General features: G+C 44.5%; 1 protein-coding gene across 11 annotated transcripts in view; it reads right to left on the minus strand.

Moving 5' to 3' along the window:
• LOC135918122 (lipase member M-like) overlaps positions 1–14,156 on the minus strand; it is a 151,983-nt gene that overhangs the window by 75,974 nt on the left and 61,853 nt on the right. For all 11 annotated transcript variants that reach the window (XR_011508900.1, XR_011508901.1, XR_011508902.1 and 8 more), the window contains one exon: positions 5,225–5,377. Coding sequence is in view for 7 of the 11 variants with exons in the window: in XM_070526928.1 (XP_070383029.1) it covers positions 5,225–5,377 (153 nt within the window). In the remaining 4 variants the exon portion in view is untranslated. The remainder of the gene's footprint in view (positions 1–5,224; positions 5,378–14,156) is intronic.

Here is a 14,156-nt window from a genome sequence, read left to right on the forward strand (position 1 = left end):
GATGAGTGCAGGATGACAATGGCTTTACGATGACTGTATCACGAAAGGTACATGACGATGGTGGCATGACGAAGCTGGAATGACGATATTGGCATAGCAACAATGGAATTACAAGATGGTCCGACAATGGGTGCATGATAGCGCCTGTTTGACAATGACGTCATGGCAAGGGTGGCATGATAACATTTGAATGCGAACAGCTTGTTTGCAATAAATGCGATGCAAAGACAAAGGCGGCAAGGCGACGACGTCATGACCGCAATGGGATGACGCAACAGGATGTTGACAATGATAAAACGACAACGTGTCGACTACGGCAGGACGACGATGGTGTGAGGACCGTGATGACGAGACAAGAGTCGCATGACAAATGGAAATGACGATGATGTAGCGACCACGACGGCATCATAACACCGAGCAAATACCTAGTGACCCATGCTATACGATAACTTAGACCACTGGGTGGGAGTAGAGGGCTACACGACCGCATAATGAGTGTCGTATCAGGAAGCTAGAATGACGGCGATCGCAAGACCATGAGACCATTTCTACGACGGTGTGACAATGAATGCATGGCGACTGCGTGACGATGATGGCTTGACGACAACTGCATGGAGAATCTCGGATGGAAAGCTGGAAGAACAGAGTTGCAACAAACACGACAGCATAGTACGAGCCCATACCTAGTAACTCAAGCTATTAGATAACTCGGGCCACTGGGTGGAGGTAGGAGGCGCGACGGCGAAGGCATGACGAGGAAGATCACGAAGGGGAAATGACGACAGTGAGTGCGACCACGAATGCATCTTGACCAGAAGAACATGCCTAGAGCCCAGGCAAATCGACAAAAGTCGCTGGGTCAGCATGAGAGGCTAAATAGAGAGCCAGATAGGCTCAAAACGGCTGAAGTAGGCAAATAATGCTATTCGCATTAAACACCAATGCAAGCATCTTTTACTGCGCAGCCGTATGCAAGGTTGCAAATAAGTAGAGATGCTGAATAGGTTTTGCATAAGTGTCCATGTAAAACAATAAATTTGGCACACTAATTTAAAAAGTAAATTTACTCTTCCCTTCTATATTTTAGCATGATGGTTTTCTAAGCTTTATTAAAGTCGAATGCGCCATATACTAAAGAATGTGATTTTCAGATTATAAATGACGGACAATATTGTGCTGTTCGCCCTCATTACTAACAATTAAATAAAGAATCCTGACGGCACTTGCTTACTTAGGGAAATACTGGATGCAACGTAAGAGATGTATATGAATTTCGTTATTGTGCGAAGTAGGTTCACTTTTACCCTCCAATACTTTTACCCTCCAATACGTTTACCCTCCAATACTTAACACAGCATTTCTCATTTGACAACTCGACGTCAAAAAGCTATTGTCTTTAGCTGTTTGAAAAAGTAAAATATTTCCTATTTTGCATCTCTGAAAAAAATTCTGCTAATTTAACTCTGTACCCGATTAAGCGGCAAAATCCAATATGAAATCATTTACTATGTAATGGAACATCAAGAAAAAATGACTATCATGAAGTAACATAGTGTTTTAGATGTGGTTCAACAACGGGGAATACAGTATTTGTAGTCGGTACAGTAGGAAAATTAACGCTGCTCGACTAACATATTTTCCACCTGTACTTTTCTAACCTGCCGCAAACACTATATTGCATCGCTGGAAATTGTTGCTGAATATACCGAATGTGTCTAAACTCATTTGATTGCACTGCTAAAAAATCCCTCCTTACGAAACTGCAAAAATTTCTTTACAACATCAGAATATGCTAGAAAACTTGAAAAGGTCTCCAATAGCCCCATATGTTAGCCGTAATTGTTGGTTATGAAAATGATAAATATCTTCAAATTAATGTGTTGGTCTAAGAACGGCGCAGTGCAATGTACGCTGGCAGTGAAATTGCATGGCGATATATTCGAGATATTTCATCCGTCTAGCTAATACGCTTTCAATAAATACATGGCATACAGGTCTAGAAAAATTATGCACCTATTGTTCAATCAGATGCGCTGTGTAAGCCGAAACTTTTGTTTCTCGAACACTGCCGTGTATATGCAATTAGGATGGATTCACGCAGCCCTCAAACCGCATCACCGTCTCGGCACCGGCGTCCGTCATGGATAGTGATTTTTCGCCGGTTTTTACTAAAATATAGGATACTGGCGACCTTAGGAGCGTCAGCGAAGGTCGCAGGTGCGCTATTTTTGAAGAGATATTGGTAAGAAAACACTGTTCTATGACAGACACCGGAGCCGTGACCATGACAGGGTGGGGCGTCGGACCCCTTTGGGAATCCAGTCTTAAACGGCAAACATCGCTGGATGTAATCTGTATTCTGATAAGCAAAGCCGTATCGTGGCAGCAAACCTCTTTGTATTTCATCATGCGCATAATGCTTTTTTCTTCTTGCTTCGGTAGTGTGCTGTATTCCGGAAGTTATATATTGTCCACTTTCTGCGGATCAACTCTAAAAAAAATAAATTCTGAAATATTACGTGCCAAAACCACAATATTACAGCGAAGCAGGCCGAACTGAGAGACTGCACATTAATTTTAACCACGTGTTTTTTTTTTAATATACATCCAACTTGCGGCACACGAGCTTCTTTGAATTTCGCGCCCCTCGATATGCAGCCTCCATGTTCTGAAACTGAGCACCTTGTCCTTAGCAAGGCAACAGCGTAGCCGCTAAGCCGCCGTGTACGGTGCAGATCTGATGCTACAAATTTGCATAATATCATAGGTTTTCTGCGGCAATCTTTCATCATTCTCAGTAATTTAAAATTTCAACTTTACACTAGATCATCATCAGCAGCAGCAGCCTGGCTATGCCCACTGCAGTGCAAAGGCCTCTCCTATACTTCTCCAACTACTCCGGTCATGTGTTAATTGAAGCCATGTTGTCCCTGCAAACTTCTTATCTCATCCGCCCACCTAACTTTCTACCGCCCCCTGCTACGCTTCCCTTCTCTTTGAATCCAGTTCGTAACCCTTAATGACCATCGGTTATCTTCCTTCCCCATTACATGTCCTGCCCGTGCCCATTTCTTTTTCTTGATTTCAACTAAGAAGTCATTAACTCGCGTTTGTTTCCTCACCCAATCTGCTCTTTTCTTATGCCTTAACGTTACAACCATTATTCTTCTCTCCATAGCTCGTTTCGTCGTGCTCAATTTAAGTAGAACCCTTTTCGTAAGCCTCCAAGTTTCTGCCCTGTAGGTGAGTAGTGGTAAGCCACAGCTGACACTTTTACACTACAAGGTCGTCTTAATTCACTTGTTCTGTACGTCCATGTTCTAGTTTTCTCTCCCACAGTTAGTACAGTAGTGGTCATCCCAAGGTGAAGTCACGTCTCTGCCGACTGCTTATATAGTCGTCGTTTTTGAACCGTGCGAAGGGCCCTAATAGTAAAACTATTCCAATCTGTCTTTATTGCCGTTTAGTGATGTCGAATTTACGTAACACTGGCGCAAGCATCGGGCGGTAACCCGCAGCCCTGCTTGAAAAGCCCAAGGAAGCGCGCTTCTAATTTATAGCGTGTCACTTTTTTGCTTTCAAAGCATTTCTTGCATTTCAAAGCATTGCTTTCAAGTATTTCCTATCTATTTGGCTGGCAAAAGGCAAGGAGCACGCTGAAGCGCAAAGGGTTCCGATGGGGCGGAGCCAGCGCAGTGAAAGTAGGTAACCAGACGAAGAGGGCGGTTCGGGCGTCTCCGATGAGTGCGCTTCCTGGCACGAGCAAAAGACGTTATGGAGAAGCACAGCCTGGCTGACTAAGTAGCTTAGCCTCCTTTAGCCCTCACGCATTTCATTATAAAAGTTTTGGCTCACTCACTCAATCCCTTTATTTAGCTTGCGGTGGCTGATCGTAAATTGCGGCGGCGTAGAGCATGTTAAAACGCCGATAAAATTGGTCCTCTGCAAAGAAGATTTGGCACAGTGATTTCGTACATTTAGCCGAAAGATCTAGATAATGTTATACTGCCACGGAAAAATGTTTTTTTTAGATGCAAATAAATGCAATGTCCCCGGCACCTCCGAGTAACCAGTGCCAGAATGATCGGCGCGAAGTCATCTTGTATTTCTTTCGGATCGGAACAGACTCTGTGTATTCACAAAAACTCAGTTTTGTTTGGCATATCATGCGTATTTATCGCTTACATGTCATCTTGACGCAGTGTGTATTCGAGGTTTAGTAACTTCGCGCGACCGACCGGCGGGGTAGGTGCAACCCCAAAACATTTGTCCAATATCTACTTGTCAAGCGGCGCCTTATTGGCTAATGGCCAAAAAGCTGTGGAATAAGAAATTATTATGTTTTCTTTCGTTTGAGCTAATCATGCATAATTAGTGTGCACATATCATATCAAACTTGGCGTTTTTTGCTGTGTTCGTGACGTCGCATGACAGAAAGGCGCAATGACGGTGGCCCCGAAATTTTTTGACCAATCGTCGAGGGATGCTTGCAGAATTGGCATAGAAATGTTTCAACTGGGCTTACGGTAGAGCGCGCCAGGTGCACGACTATTTGTCATGGATATTTCAAAGCGGCTGTAGTGTTTTTTTCCTATATGTTTGTGTGTGTTTAGCTATGATTTTAGCTATATAGGACTAGTTAGGAGCTAACAAACAAGCTAACAACACTAGCGGAGTAACAATACCGCAAGATTTCTGCGTAATATTTGAGTGTTCCTAATCTTTTGAATACTTATGAATTTTTTGACAACCTTGTAATGGCAGCGGCTAGTGTGAATGCGAGGTGAATTCCATTCTCTGTAACGAGAGCCGGCATGAAAAACCGCTACATTTCTCATAATGCATAAAGCATTTCAGTCGAGGATGGTTCAGTAGCGCTACTGGCAGCGTTACGGTTGTCACTATCGGATCAGTTCACATGCGGACAATTCTGAAACAACTCAATAACGATGTTCCGGTTCCGAATTTGCCTGCATATGTTGCAGGCGCTTAACTCAGACTCTCAAACATATACTTGAAACGAGCCCACGCGGAGAAACCGCACACACAGCGATTACATGCTCCACTACCGTGTAATTGCGAACCACAGTGGCACCGATAACTTATCTCTAGTTTACGTACCAATTAATGCTCATGGTACGGAACCCTACTGTGTCTAGTGCTTTAAATATGCACTGTAGTAACCACCATAAAAACGTTATACTGCAGAACGTAACAGCAATACCTTGTTCAGCTGCTCAGGGCTGAATAAATGCGTAACCAGTTCAATCAGGCTGCAAGGCTGGGTTTGGAAGATGCGACAAACGAGCTGTATCACCTCCCTCGGAGCTTCGGGGACGTACAAATAACCGCTGTCACGCAGAGGATCCAGAAGAAGCTGCACAGAAACAAACCGGCTTGTCAAGTCGGACATCAGGGATGGCAGGTCATTCCTTGTACTCATACCGAACCAACAAACGCATGGTTGACTAAATTATTTCACCCAGTGAGTCACCCAAATATATATAGTGATCATTTGTGGTGTTTAGTGGCGCAAAGGCTATATATGGCCTAAGAGCGCCATGGAAGATCACCTGAAAGAACTCCAAAGCATAAACGCTATAATTGCTTTGAAGGTACACATGTTTCAACGTTTGAAGGTTTTATTGAAAAATATTTGAGTATATGGTAAATATTAGTACAGGAGGTCCCAGAGTTTAAACTGCCGAGGGGACCTCCGGTGCTATGTACAAAAAATAATCAAATACAGACAGGCAGTGGTGTTGCAGATCAGTGAAACAATAGTAGCAAAGATAAATTAAATAATGACAATACATAACTTCATTAGAACGTCATTATACACAGAAACATACATAAAACGAATTAGGTACTAGACGGTTAAAGTGTAAAAAGCAAAGCATGGTTGGTTGTCAAAAAATGTCATTTATTACTAACAGGTTGTTGACCACAAGTGAATTTTCAATGCTTTATGAAATGAGTGTTCCGATTGGACGCACTTGACGTTCATGGGCAATGAATTTCAGAAACATTATTCTAGAAAAGAGTGTTTTCTGCTTGCCGTAATTGTTTTGCCGCAGCGAAACTTTTCAAATAAAATTGCAATACAGCAACACAACACAACCTCAACGGAACTAGACCTATTATGGAGACGTCGCTGTAGCAATAATGGTTGCGTGAAAAACGAAGAATAAATATTCTGTTAGCGCAGTGATGACACAAGGCAAAACAATGCGCCTGAGGAAGAGCTGAAAAAAAGTCGCACTTCTATTATTGCAGCCGTGGAATCCCTTTTATATTACCTGTAGTGATGAAATATGATGAGCTGTCGATAACTGTGTCAAATTAAATGCCATAATTTTATTCCAGGGCACTGGAGACTCCTTTAAAAGAGAGTCACAACGATGGGATTACGTTCGCGCATATTCAGTAGGGCATCGCGATGTTTAGAGACAAATTAATATCAATTATGTGGGATAGTACTTTGTAATCATGAAATGAACTAAATGATGTGATATTGGATACAAGCATATTAGAAAGCAGAAATTGGTTTTTTGTTATTTGTTAGGCAATGCGACAAGCCGGCATGTCGTAAAAGTTGGTAGTTTCTTAAATGTAATTATCGTCATCATCATCAGCCTGGCTACGCTCGCTGCAGGGCAAAGGGCTCTCCCATACTCCTCCAACTACCTCGGTCTCGTGCTAATAGTGGCCATGTTCACCCTGTAAACTTCATCTCAACCATCCACCTAGCTTTCTGCTGCTAGCTACTGCGCTTCCCTTCTCTTGGAGTCCAGTCCGTAAGCCCTAATGACCGTCGGTTATCTTCCCTCCTCATTGCATGCCCTGCCCATGCCCACTTCTTTTTCTTGATTTCAACTAAGATGCCTCTAATTCGCGTTTGTTCCCTCACCCAATCAGCTCTCTTCTTGTCCCTTAACGTTACATCATCATTCTTCTTTCCATACCTCGTTGCGTCTTCCTCAACTTAATTAGAACCCTTTTCGTAAGCTTCCAGGTTTCTGCCCTGTAGGTGAGTACTGGTAAGACACAGCTGCTACACGTTTCTCTCGTGGGATAATGGCAACCTGCTGTTCATGATCTGAGAATGCCTGCCAAACGAACCCCAGCCCATGCTTATTCGTCTGATTATTTCAGTCTCATGATCCGGTTCCGCGGTCACCACCTGCCCTAAGTAGATGTATTCCCTTACCACTTCCAGTGCCTCTCTACCCATCGTAAACTTCTGTTCTATTCTGATACTGTTAAACATTACTTTAGTTGTCTGCAGCTTAATTTTTAGACCCTTCCTTCTGCTTTGCCTGCCCAGGTCAGTGAGCATGCATTACAATTGGTCCCCTGAGTTACTAAGCAAGGCAATATCATCAGCGAATCGCAAGTTATTGTGGTATTCTCCATTAAATTTTATCCCCCATTCTTTCCAATCCAGGTCTCTGAATACCTCCTTTAAACACGCTGTGTACAGCCCTGCCTGATGCCCTTCTTTATTGGAATTTCGTTGCTTTCTTTATGGAGGATTACGGTGGCTGTGAGCCCGCTATAGATATCTTTCAGTATTTTTACATACGGCTCGTCTACACCCTGATTCCGTAATGCCGGCATGACTGCTGAGGTTTCGACTGTATCAAATGCTTTCTCGTAATCAATGAAAGCTATATATAAGGGTTGGTTACATTCCGCACATGTCTCTATCACCTGTTTAATAGTGTGAATATGGCTGATTGTTGAGTAGCCTTTACAAAATCCTGCCTGGTCCTTTGGTTGACAGAAGTCTAAGGTGTTCCTGATTCTATTCGCGATTTCCTTAGTAAATACTTTGCAGGCAACGGACAGTAGGCTTACTTATAGTGCGTTGCAATAACCAAAAGGTGGAAGTTGAATGGAGAATGATTTAGTATAAAAAGGTCTTAATTTACCCTCAGCTGAATATGCGTAAAATGTAGGGTCGGGCATGTTGATACTGCATATCTCTTTGAATTTTTGAGCAGAAGTTTCAGTGTAAATTGGAAAATTCGAAGTTTTAGACCTGTCACTACTAGAAAGAACTGGCAGTAACCAAACGTGCAAAAGAATATGTAGGCGGTTTACTGAAAGTTGCATTGTTCTAAATCAACGCTTCATAATTATTTCGACAGTGGAGTGTTTCTAGCTCGAGCCTTCGCTGTCCGGTGTGCGGTGTCACACATAGGGGCAGGTTCAGAAGCTCACCACCAGAGGGCGTGTTGAAGGTAGAAGCGGTAAGAAGAAGGAAGGATAAGGATAAGAAGGAAGAAGAAGCATGTGCTTGCTGTGGTAAAGCTAGGGAAACTACGGAGCATGTTTTATTAGAATGTGAAGACGTCTACCCAGCGGTCGATTTAGGTACCACTGGCCTCCTTGAAGCCCTTGGGTTCAGAGGGAGTAGTAGTAAAGCAAACATGTCCGCAATAGACATTAGTAAGAGGCGACTGGAGGATTGGTGGAAGAAAAGTAGGGAAACGAAAAAAAGACGGAGACGTGCAAAAGCACAGTTCGCAATAGGGGATCACAAAATTTGGGCGTGGTAGTTCATAGCGTTTTTTTGTGTCTTTTTCATTGTTTAACCTAGGTAGAATATTAGGCAGTATAGTAGCAAGAGCTTGGTGGCGCAACCCACCGCCCCGTTCCAAAGGGGATGCTCATAACATCCATCCATCCAGTAGGGGATCATAGATCAATTTTCTGATCCCATAGGGGATCAGAAAATTTGGGCGTGGTAGTTCGTAGTGTTTTTTTTTATTTTTTCATTGTTTAACCTAGGTAGAATATTAGGCAGTATAGTAGCAAGAGCTTGGTGGCGCAACCCACCACCGCGTTCCAAAGGGGACGCTCATAACATCCATCCGATACGGCCAACAGCGCCACCACGAAAAGTAGGGAAACGACAAAAGACGGAGACGTACAAGAGCACAGATCGCAATAGGGGAGCAGAAAATTTGGGCGTGGTAGTTCATAGTGCTTTTTGTGTCTTTTTTCGTTGTTTAACCTAGGCAGAATATTAGGCAGTATAGTAGCAAGAGCTTGGTGGCGCAACCCACCGCCCCATTCCAAAGGGGACGCTCATGTCTACAATAGGAATTAGTAAGGGGCGATTGGAGTATTGGTGGAAGAAAGGTAGGGAAACGACAAAAAACGGAGACGTACAAAAACATAGTTCGCAATAGGGGATCAGAAAATTTGGTTGTTGGAGTTCATAAAGTTTTTTTTTCTTTTTTATTGTTTAAACTAGGTAGAACAATAGGCAGTATAATAGGAAGAACTTGGTGGCGCAACCCACCGCCCCGTTCCAAAGGGGACGCTATTAACATCCATACATCCATCCACCCGGTATATGTTGCCTTTTTACACATTACAGGAGCCTATGACAACGTAGACCACAACATTTTGTGGGATATTCTGGAAGCGGAAGGCTTAGGTGACGATTCTCTACAGCTTTTTAGAGAGATTCGCCTAGAAAATACCGTTTTCGTTGAATGGGTAGGGATGAAGAGCGAGGAGAATGCTGATATCAGCAAGGGTCTGAGGCAGGGGTGCCCTTTATGCCCACTGCTGTTTATGATGTGCATGGTGAGGATGGAGAGGGTGCTAGAAGGAAGTAATATGGGCTTTAATGTCTCATACAAACAGTCGGGTATAGTAGTAGAGCACCAGCTTTCAGGTTTACTTTATACGGATGACATTGTGTTGCCAGCTAACAAGCAAAGTGATTTGCTACGTCTGGCTAATATCTCTGGACAGGAAAACAACAATTTAGGTTTGAAATTTAGTGTTAGAAAATCAGGTGTTACGGTACTCAATCAAAACAGTGAACAGACTGCGGCGACACAGGACCAGGAAATACCTCGGGTAACCGAATATAAATACCTTTGTGTATGGATAAACGAAAGCAAGAGATATATGGAAACGCAGGAAAGCAACATTAACATTGAAGGGAAAGAGAAATGCAGCCATAATGAAGCCCAGATCGCTATGGGGATACTATAGGTACGAAGTGCTCCGAGGTATGTGGAAATGTGTAATGGTTGCAGGACTTGCTTTTCGAAATGCGGTTGTTTGCTTTAAATCAGGGGTTCACTCAGAACTCGATGGGAACGAAAGGTCAGTGGGACGCCTCACATTGGGTGCCCCTGGGCAGGCTACAAATGAAGCTGTCCAGGCTGATATGGGCTGGACTAGTTTTGAAGTGAATGAAGCTCGCAGTAAATTTGAGTATGAAGAACGTCTGAGGAATTTGGAAGAAAGTAAATGGTCTGGGGGAGTGTTCTGGTATCTGTACAGGAAAATAATTGATTCACAGTGGTGGAAAAGAACTAGAAAGCTTACCAGCAAGTATGCGGCAGGTGGGCAACACAGCAACAAAGAAAGTCAAGCGGAACGTCAGAGTGGCTGAAAATAACCTCATGCGTGGCGGCAATGGAAAAGAAACCTGACATGAGTAACTAGTTGAGAGTAAAAAATGAAATCAGGAAAGAAACAATTGGTGATAACTCAAAGGGAAGCTCATTACTTTTCGAAGCGAGATCGGGATGCCTTAGAACACGCGCCTATAAAGCGAGATGTAAGAAGGAAGAAGAAGCATATGTTTGCTTCGGTAAAGCTAGGGAAACTATGGAGCATGTTTTATTACCGTGTGAAGACGTATGACCAGCGGTCGATTTAGGCACCATTGGCCTACATGAAGCCCTTGGGTTCAGCGAGACCAGTGTAAAAGTTAGATTAGAAAGAGGCGATTTGAAGATTGGTGGAAGAAAAGTAGGGAAATGACAAAAACGGAGACGTACAAAAGCACAATTCGCAATATGGGATCAGAAAATTAGGTTGTGGAAGTTCATAGTGTTTTATTTTCCTTGTTTAACCCACGTAGGATATTAGGCAGTATAATAGGAAGAGCTTTATGGCGCAACTCACCGCCCCATTCTAAAAGGTACGCTTACAACATCCAATCATCCATCCATCTATCCATCCATTCATCCATCCCGTAACGCCCCTTAAGCTTCGTAAAGTAGCTACAAGCTTTGAAGAAAGCCGCCTCCTCCTCGCGCGCTCTGGTCGAGGCCGACGCCGCGTCGCTATTGGCCAAATGTCATCACGTGGGAACTCGCGCCGGCTTCGTTTGCTTACAGTCGCGCATTAGCGCCATTTTCGCTTGAGAAGCGTCTACGAAGGGGCGAGGAGAGCATTTTGGCGCCGTTGCTCTTCTGTGTTGTTTGGTTTGCGAACGCCTTCAGGTAAGCTTTGTGGCAAGTGCGACGTAGCTTCCCACCATTTTCTGTGACCATGACCTTCTGCGCCTTCGGATGCCAGAATGTATTTAGCAAAGGCAAGAAGCTCTTCGCGATAACGTCCGTAAAGCGCGACGGGTTAGGAAGAAAGACATAGCTTTACCGAATCGACAGGGAAATCTTAAGACCGACACCCTCCACACGACTAGGCGAGGTATGTTGTGAATCTCTACCAGTATAGTATGTGCCAGGCTTGCGTAACTTGTTGCGGTTCTTAACGTAGTGGATATTGCACAGGTCACTCAGTATGTCATATTTCTACACGCTTTAGCAGGATTCCTATGCCACGTGTACTTTGTTTATATGAGCACTACGTAGGCGTGTTAATCGTATTTGGTATGCTTAACCTTTAAAGTTCAGCACAGCCCTTTTGACAAAATGTGAGGCTCGGTCATGTAATCTCCTCTTAGGAAAACAACTCTCTGCCTTTTGGAATTCCTTACTAACCTTGTTTAGACAGAATAGCTTTGTTTGCCTCATTTCCTCGTGTGCCTCGTTGGCGGTCGCCCGGTGAATTTGCCATGCAAAGGCACCGATGAACAGCGTGCGTGTTATCCCGAAACCGCGTTACTGGTGCATTTGTCCCCGAGTGACAGCATCATATGCCATTTAGACCTACATGCTAATTCGCGTTAGCTTTAAAATGTGCAAAGTTTAAGACGCGGTGGTGGAACACTCGCAAAGAAAATGTGAGGTCACCCGCTCGTTCCCTGCTCGTCGATTAGTGAACGGATGAGCTAAGATACGATACGTAATAAGTCACTAACCTGAAAGAAGTTACTGAAGGCCACTGTGATCTCATCTGAGACTGAATGCAGTGCTGTCACTGCATTCCCGCTTCGCGAACAAATGCTAAAAACTGCTTTTTTTAGAAAAATAATAGCACCACGACCCCCTCTGAGCCTTTGCGCGTGCTCAAAAGATTGGCAAGCACCCACATTGGCGGCACTGTAGCTTGTAATACTCTTTCGAACATTCAGAGCAGCGATCTTTCGTGCCCTCTCTCAGCCTTTGTATGTCATAGCTGATACGCGCCACGAATTCACATGGTAAGGACGGCGCGGAGAATTTAGGCTGCTGAGGGCTAGCTGGAACTCAGGATGTTGGCATTCGATCGTAAACGTGTTATGTACAAATATTCCCAACAAGATTTTGCGATACGTGCTTGTCATATGTTGCGTATCTAATTGTAGAGCATGTGATATATACGCAGTCGCCATGGCAGACCGTTACCCCTCGTTTAGATACTTCTTCAAAAATATGTATCAAAACAGTGAAAAAAAGCTGCGATCCCTGAATTTGTATAACCGTCCGTATAGAAATTCTATGCTGTACACGAAGTTACACGGAGCTAGAAAGCCAACACGACCGCTTACTGCGCACCGCCTTGCTGTGCGCAAATTCACTCTGCGAAAGGCCATCTGCTATGCTCTAGTGGTGTAGGCGACTTAACGGTCGAAGAGGGAGCATGAATGAGAGGAGAAACGAGAAGGGAAAGCGGAAGAGGAGAGTGTGAGAGAGAGAGAGATGCAAACGGGAAGGAAATACAGGGTGGTTAGCCAGTGTAAATACCGGCTGGCTACCCTGTGCTGGGGAAGTGGGCACAGGGAATAAAAGGACAAGGAAGAGAGAAAAACAATAAAAATTCACATAGTAACGCGATGATACGCGCAACAATCGTCAAACGCGGTCGCACAGTTCACATGTCCTTAAAGACTTGAGAAAAGCCCTTAAGGCCTTGAGTGCCGAAACCCGTCTGGACCAGTGTCCTGGAACTTTCTCTTCTGTGAAGGGGCTATTGTCCACTTTTTCGAGCGAGGTCACGAGCACTTTTCTTGGCACATTGTTACGTGGACAGTCACAGAGGAGGTAGTAGAGTGTAGCTACATTAAAAAGTTTAAGGGGCTTTAAGGAGTGGGATGGGAGCGCACCAATGAAAGGGCGCGCCGGGGAGAGGGGGAGGAGAGGGGTATAGGAAGAGGTGTTGCGCCTGAGCGCGCCCTTTCGCGCTATGTGCTCGGCTTGGCGTGAGCGGCAGCGGGGAGTCGAACAAGAAGGGCAGCACCGACGTCGCGCGCATCCCGAGCTTCGGCAGCGAGCAGCGCTAGCAAAGTGCCAGCGGAAGGAAGCCGCTACCGCCCAGGATCGAGAACGGGAAGCGCAAGCCAAGAACAGCCGGTGCACGCCAGCGAACCCTCACTTTCAAAAGAAGGCAACCCAAGCAAAACGCCAGCAGAGGCAAGGTAACCACCAACTTCGAGAGTGAGAGGTCCACGAGAGACGTCGACCCAGTGAGATTCCACCCACGGTAGGTGACGATGAACGGTTCAAGAAAGAATTACTGGACCGTGAGTGCGGCCACAGCTGCAAAGTGTATGCTAGGCTCTGGTTTGATCACAACCTCACGCAACAGGGGAGTGTGCGCAATCCGGAACTGAAACTCAGATCCAGCAAAACGAGGACAAGGAGACAAAAGTCATTAGTGAAAATCGCGCTAAACACGAGTTCAAACTTCAGAAACGACCACCAGCTTCACTCGTTTCACAGCTTCACTGCATATAGGTGGCTTTCCTTCTTAATTTTCTGAGGGCAGTTCGCAGTAACGATGGCTGAAAGTTGGAGCCATGCATCTTTACGCATCTTTTTCTGTTCATTTGAGGCACCACTTCACATAATAATCGTATATTAGAGTTTTTTTTTCTATGTTTCAGAGAAACCAAAAGCACCCCCTGCCCTCCACCATATAATCAAGGAGGCGTTAATTACGTGGAATATGGCATGTAGAAACGACGTTTCGGTGCTCACAAGGGATTATTGCAGTGAGACGGAGGCTCCCGC

Source organism: Dermacentor albipictus, chromosome 10 (genome assembly GCF_038994185.2).
Source record: "Dermacentor albipictus isolate Rhodes 1998 colony chromosome 10, USDA_Dalb.pri_finalv2, whole genome shotgun sequence".
Classification (NCBI taxonomy): Eukaryota; Metazoa; Arthropoda; class Arachnida; order Ixodida; family Ixodidae; genus Dermacentor; species Dermacentor albipictus.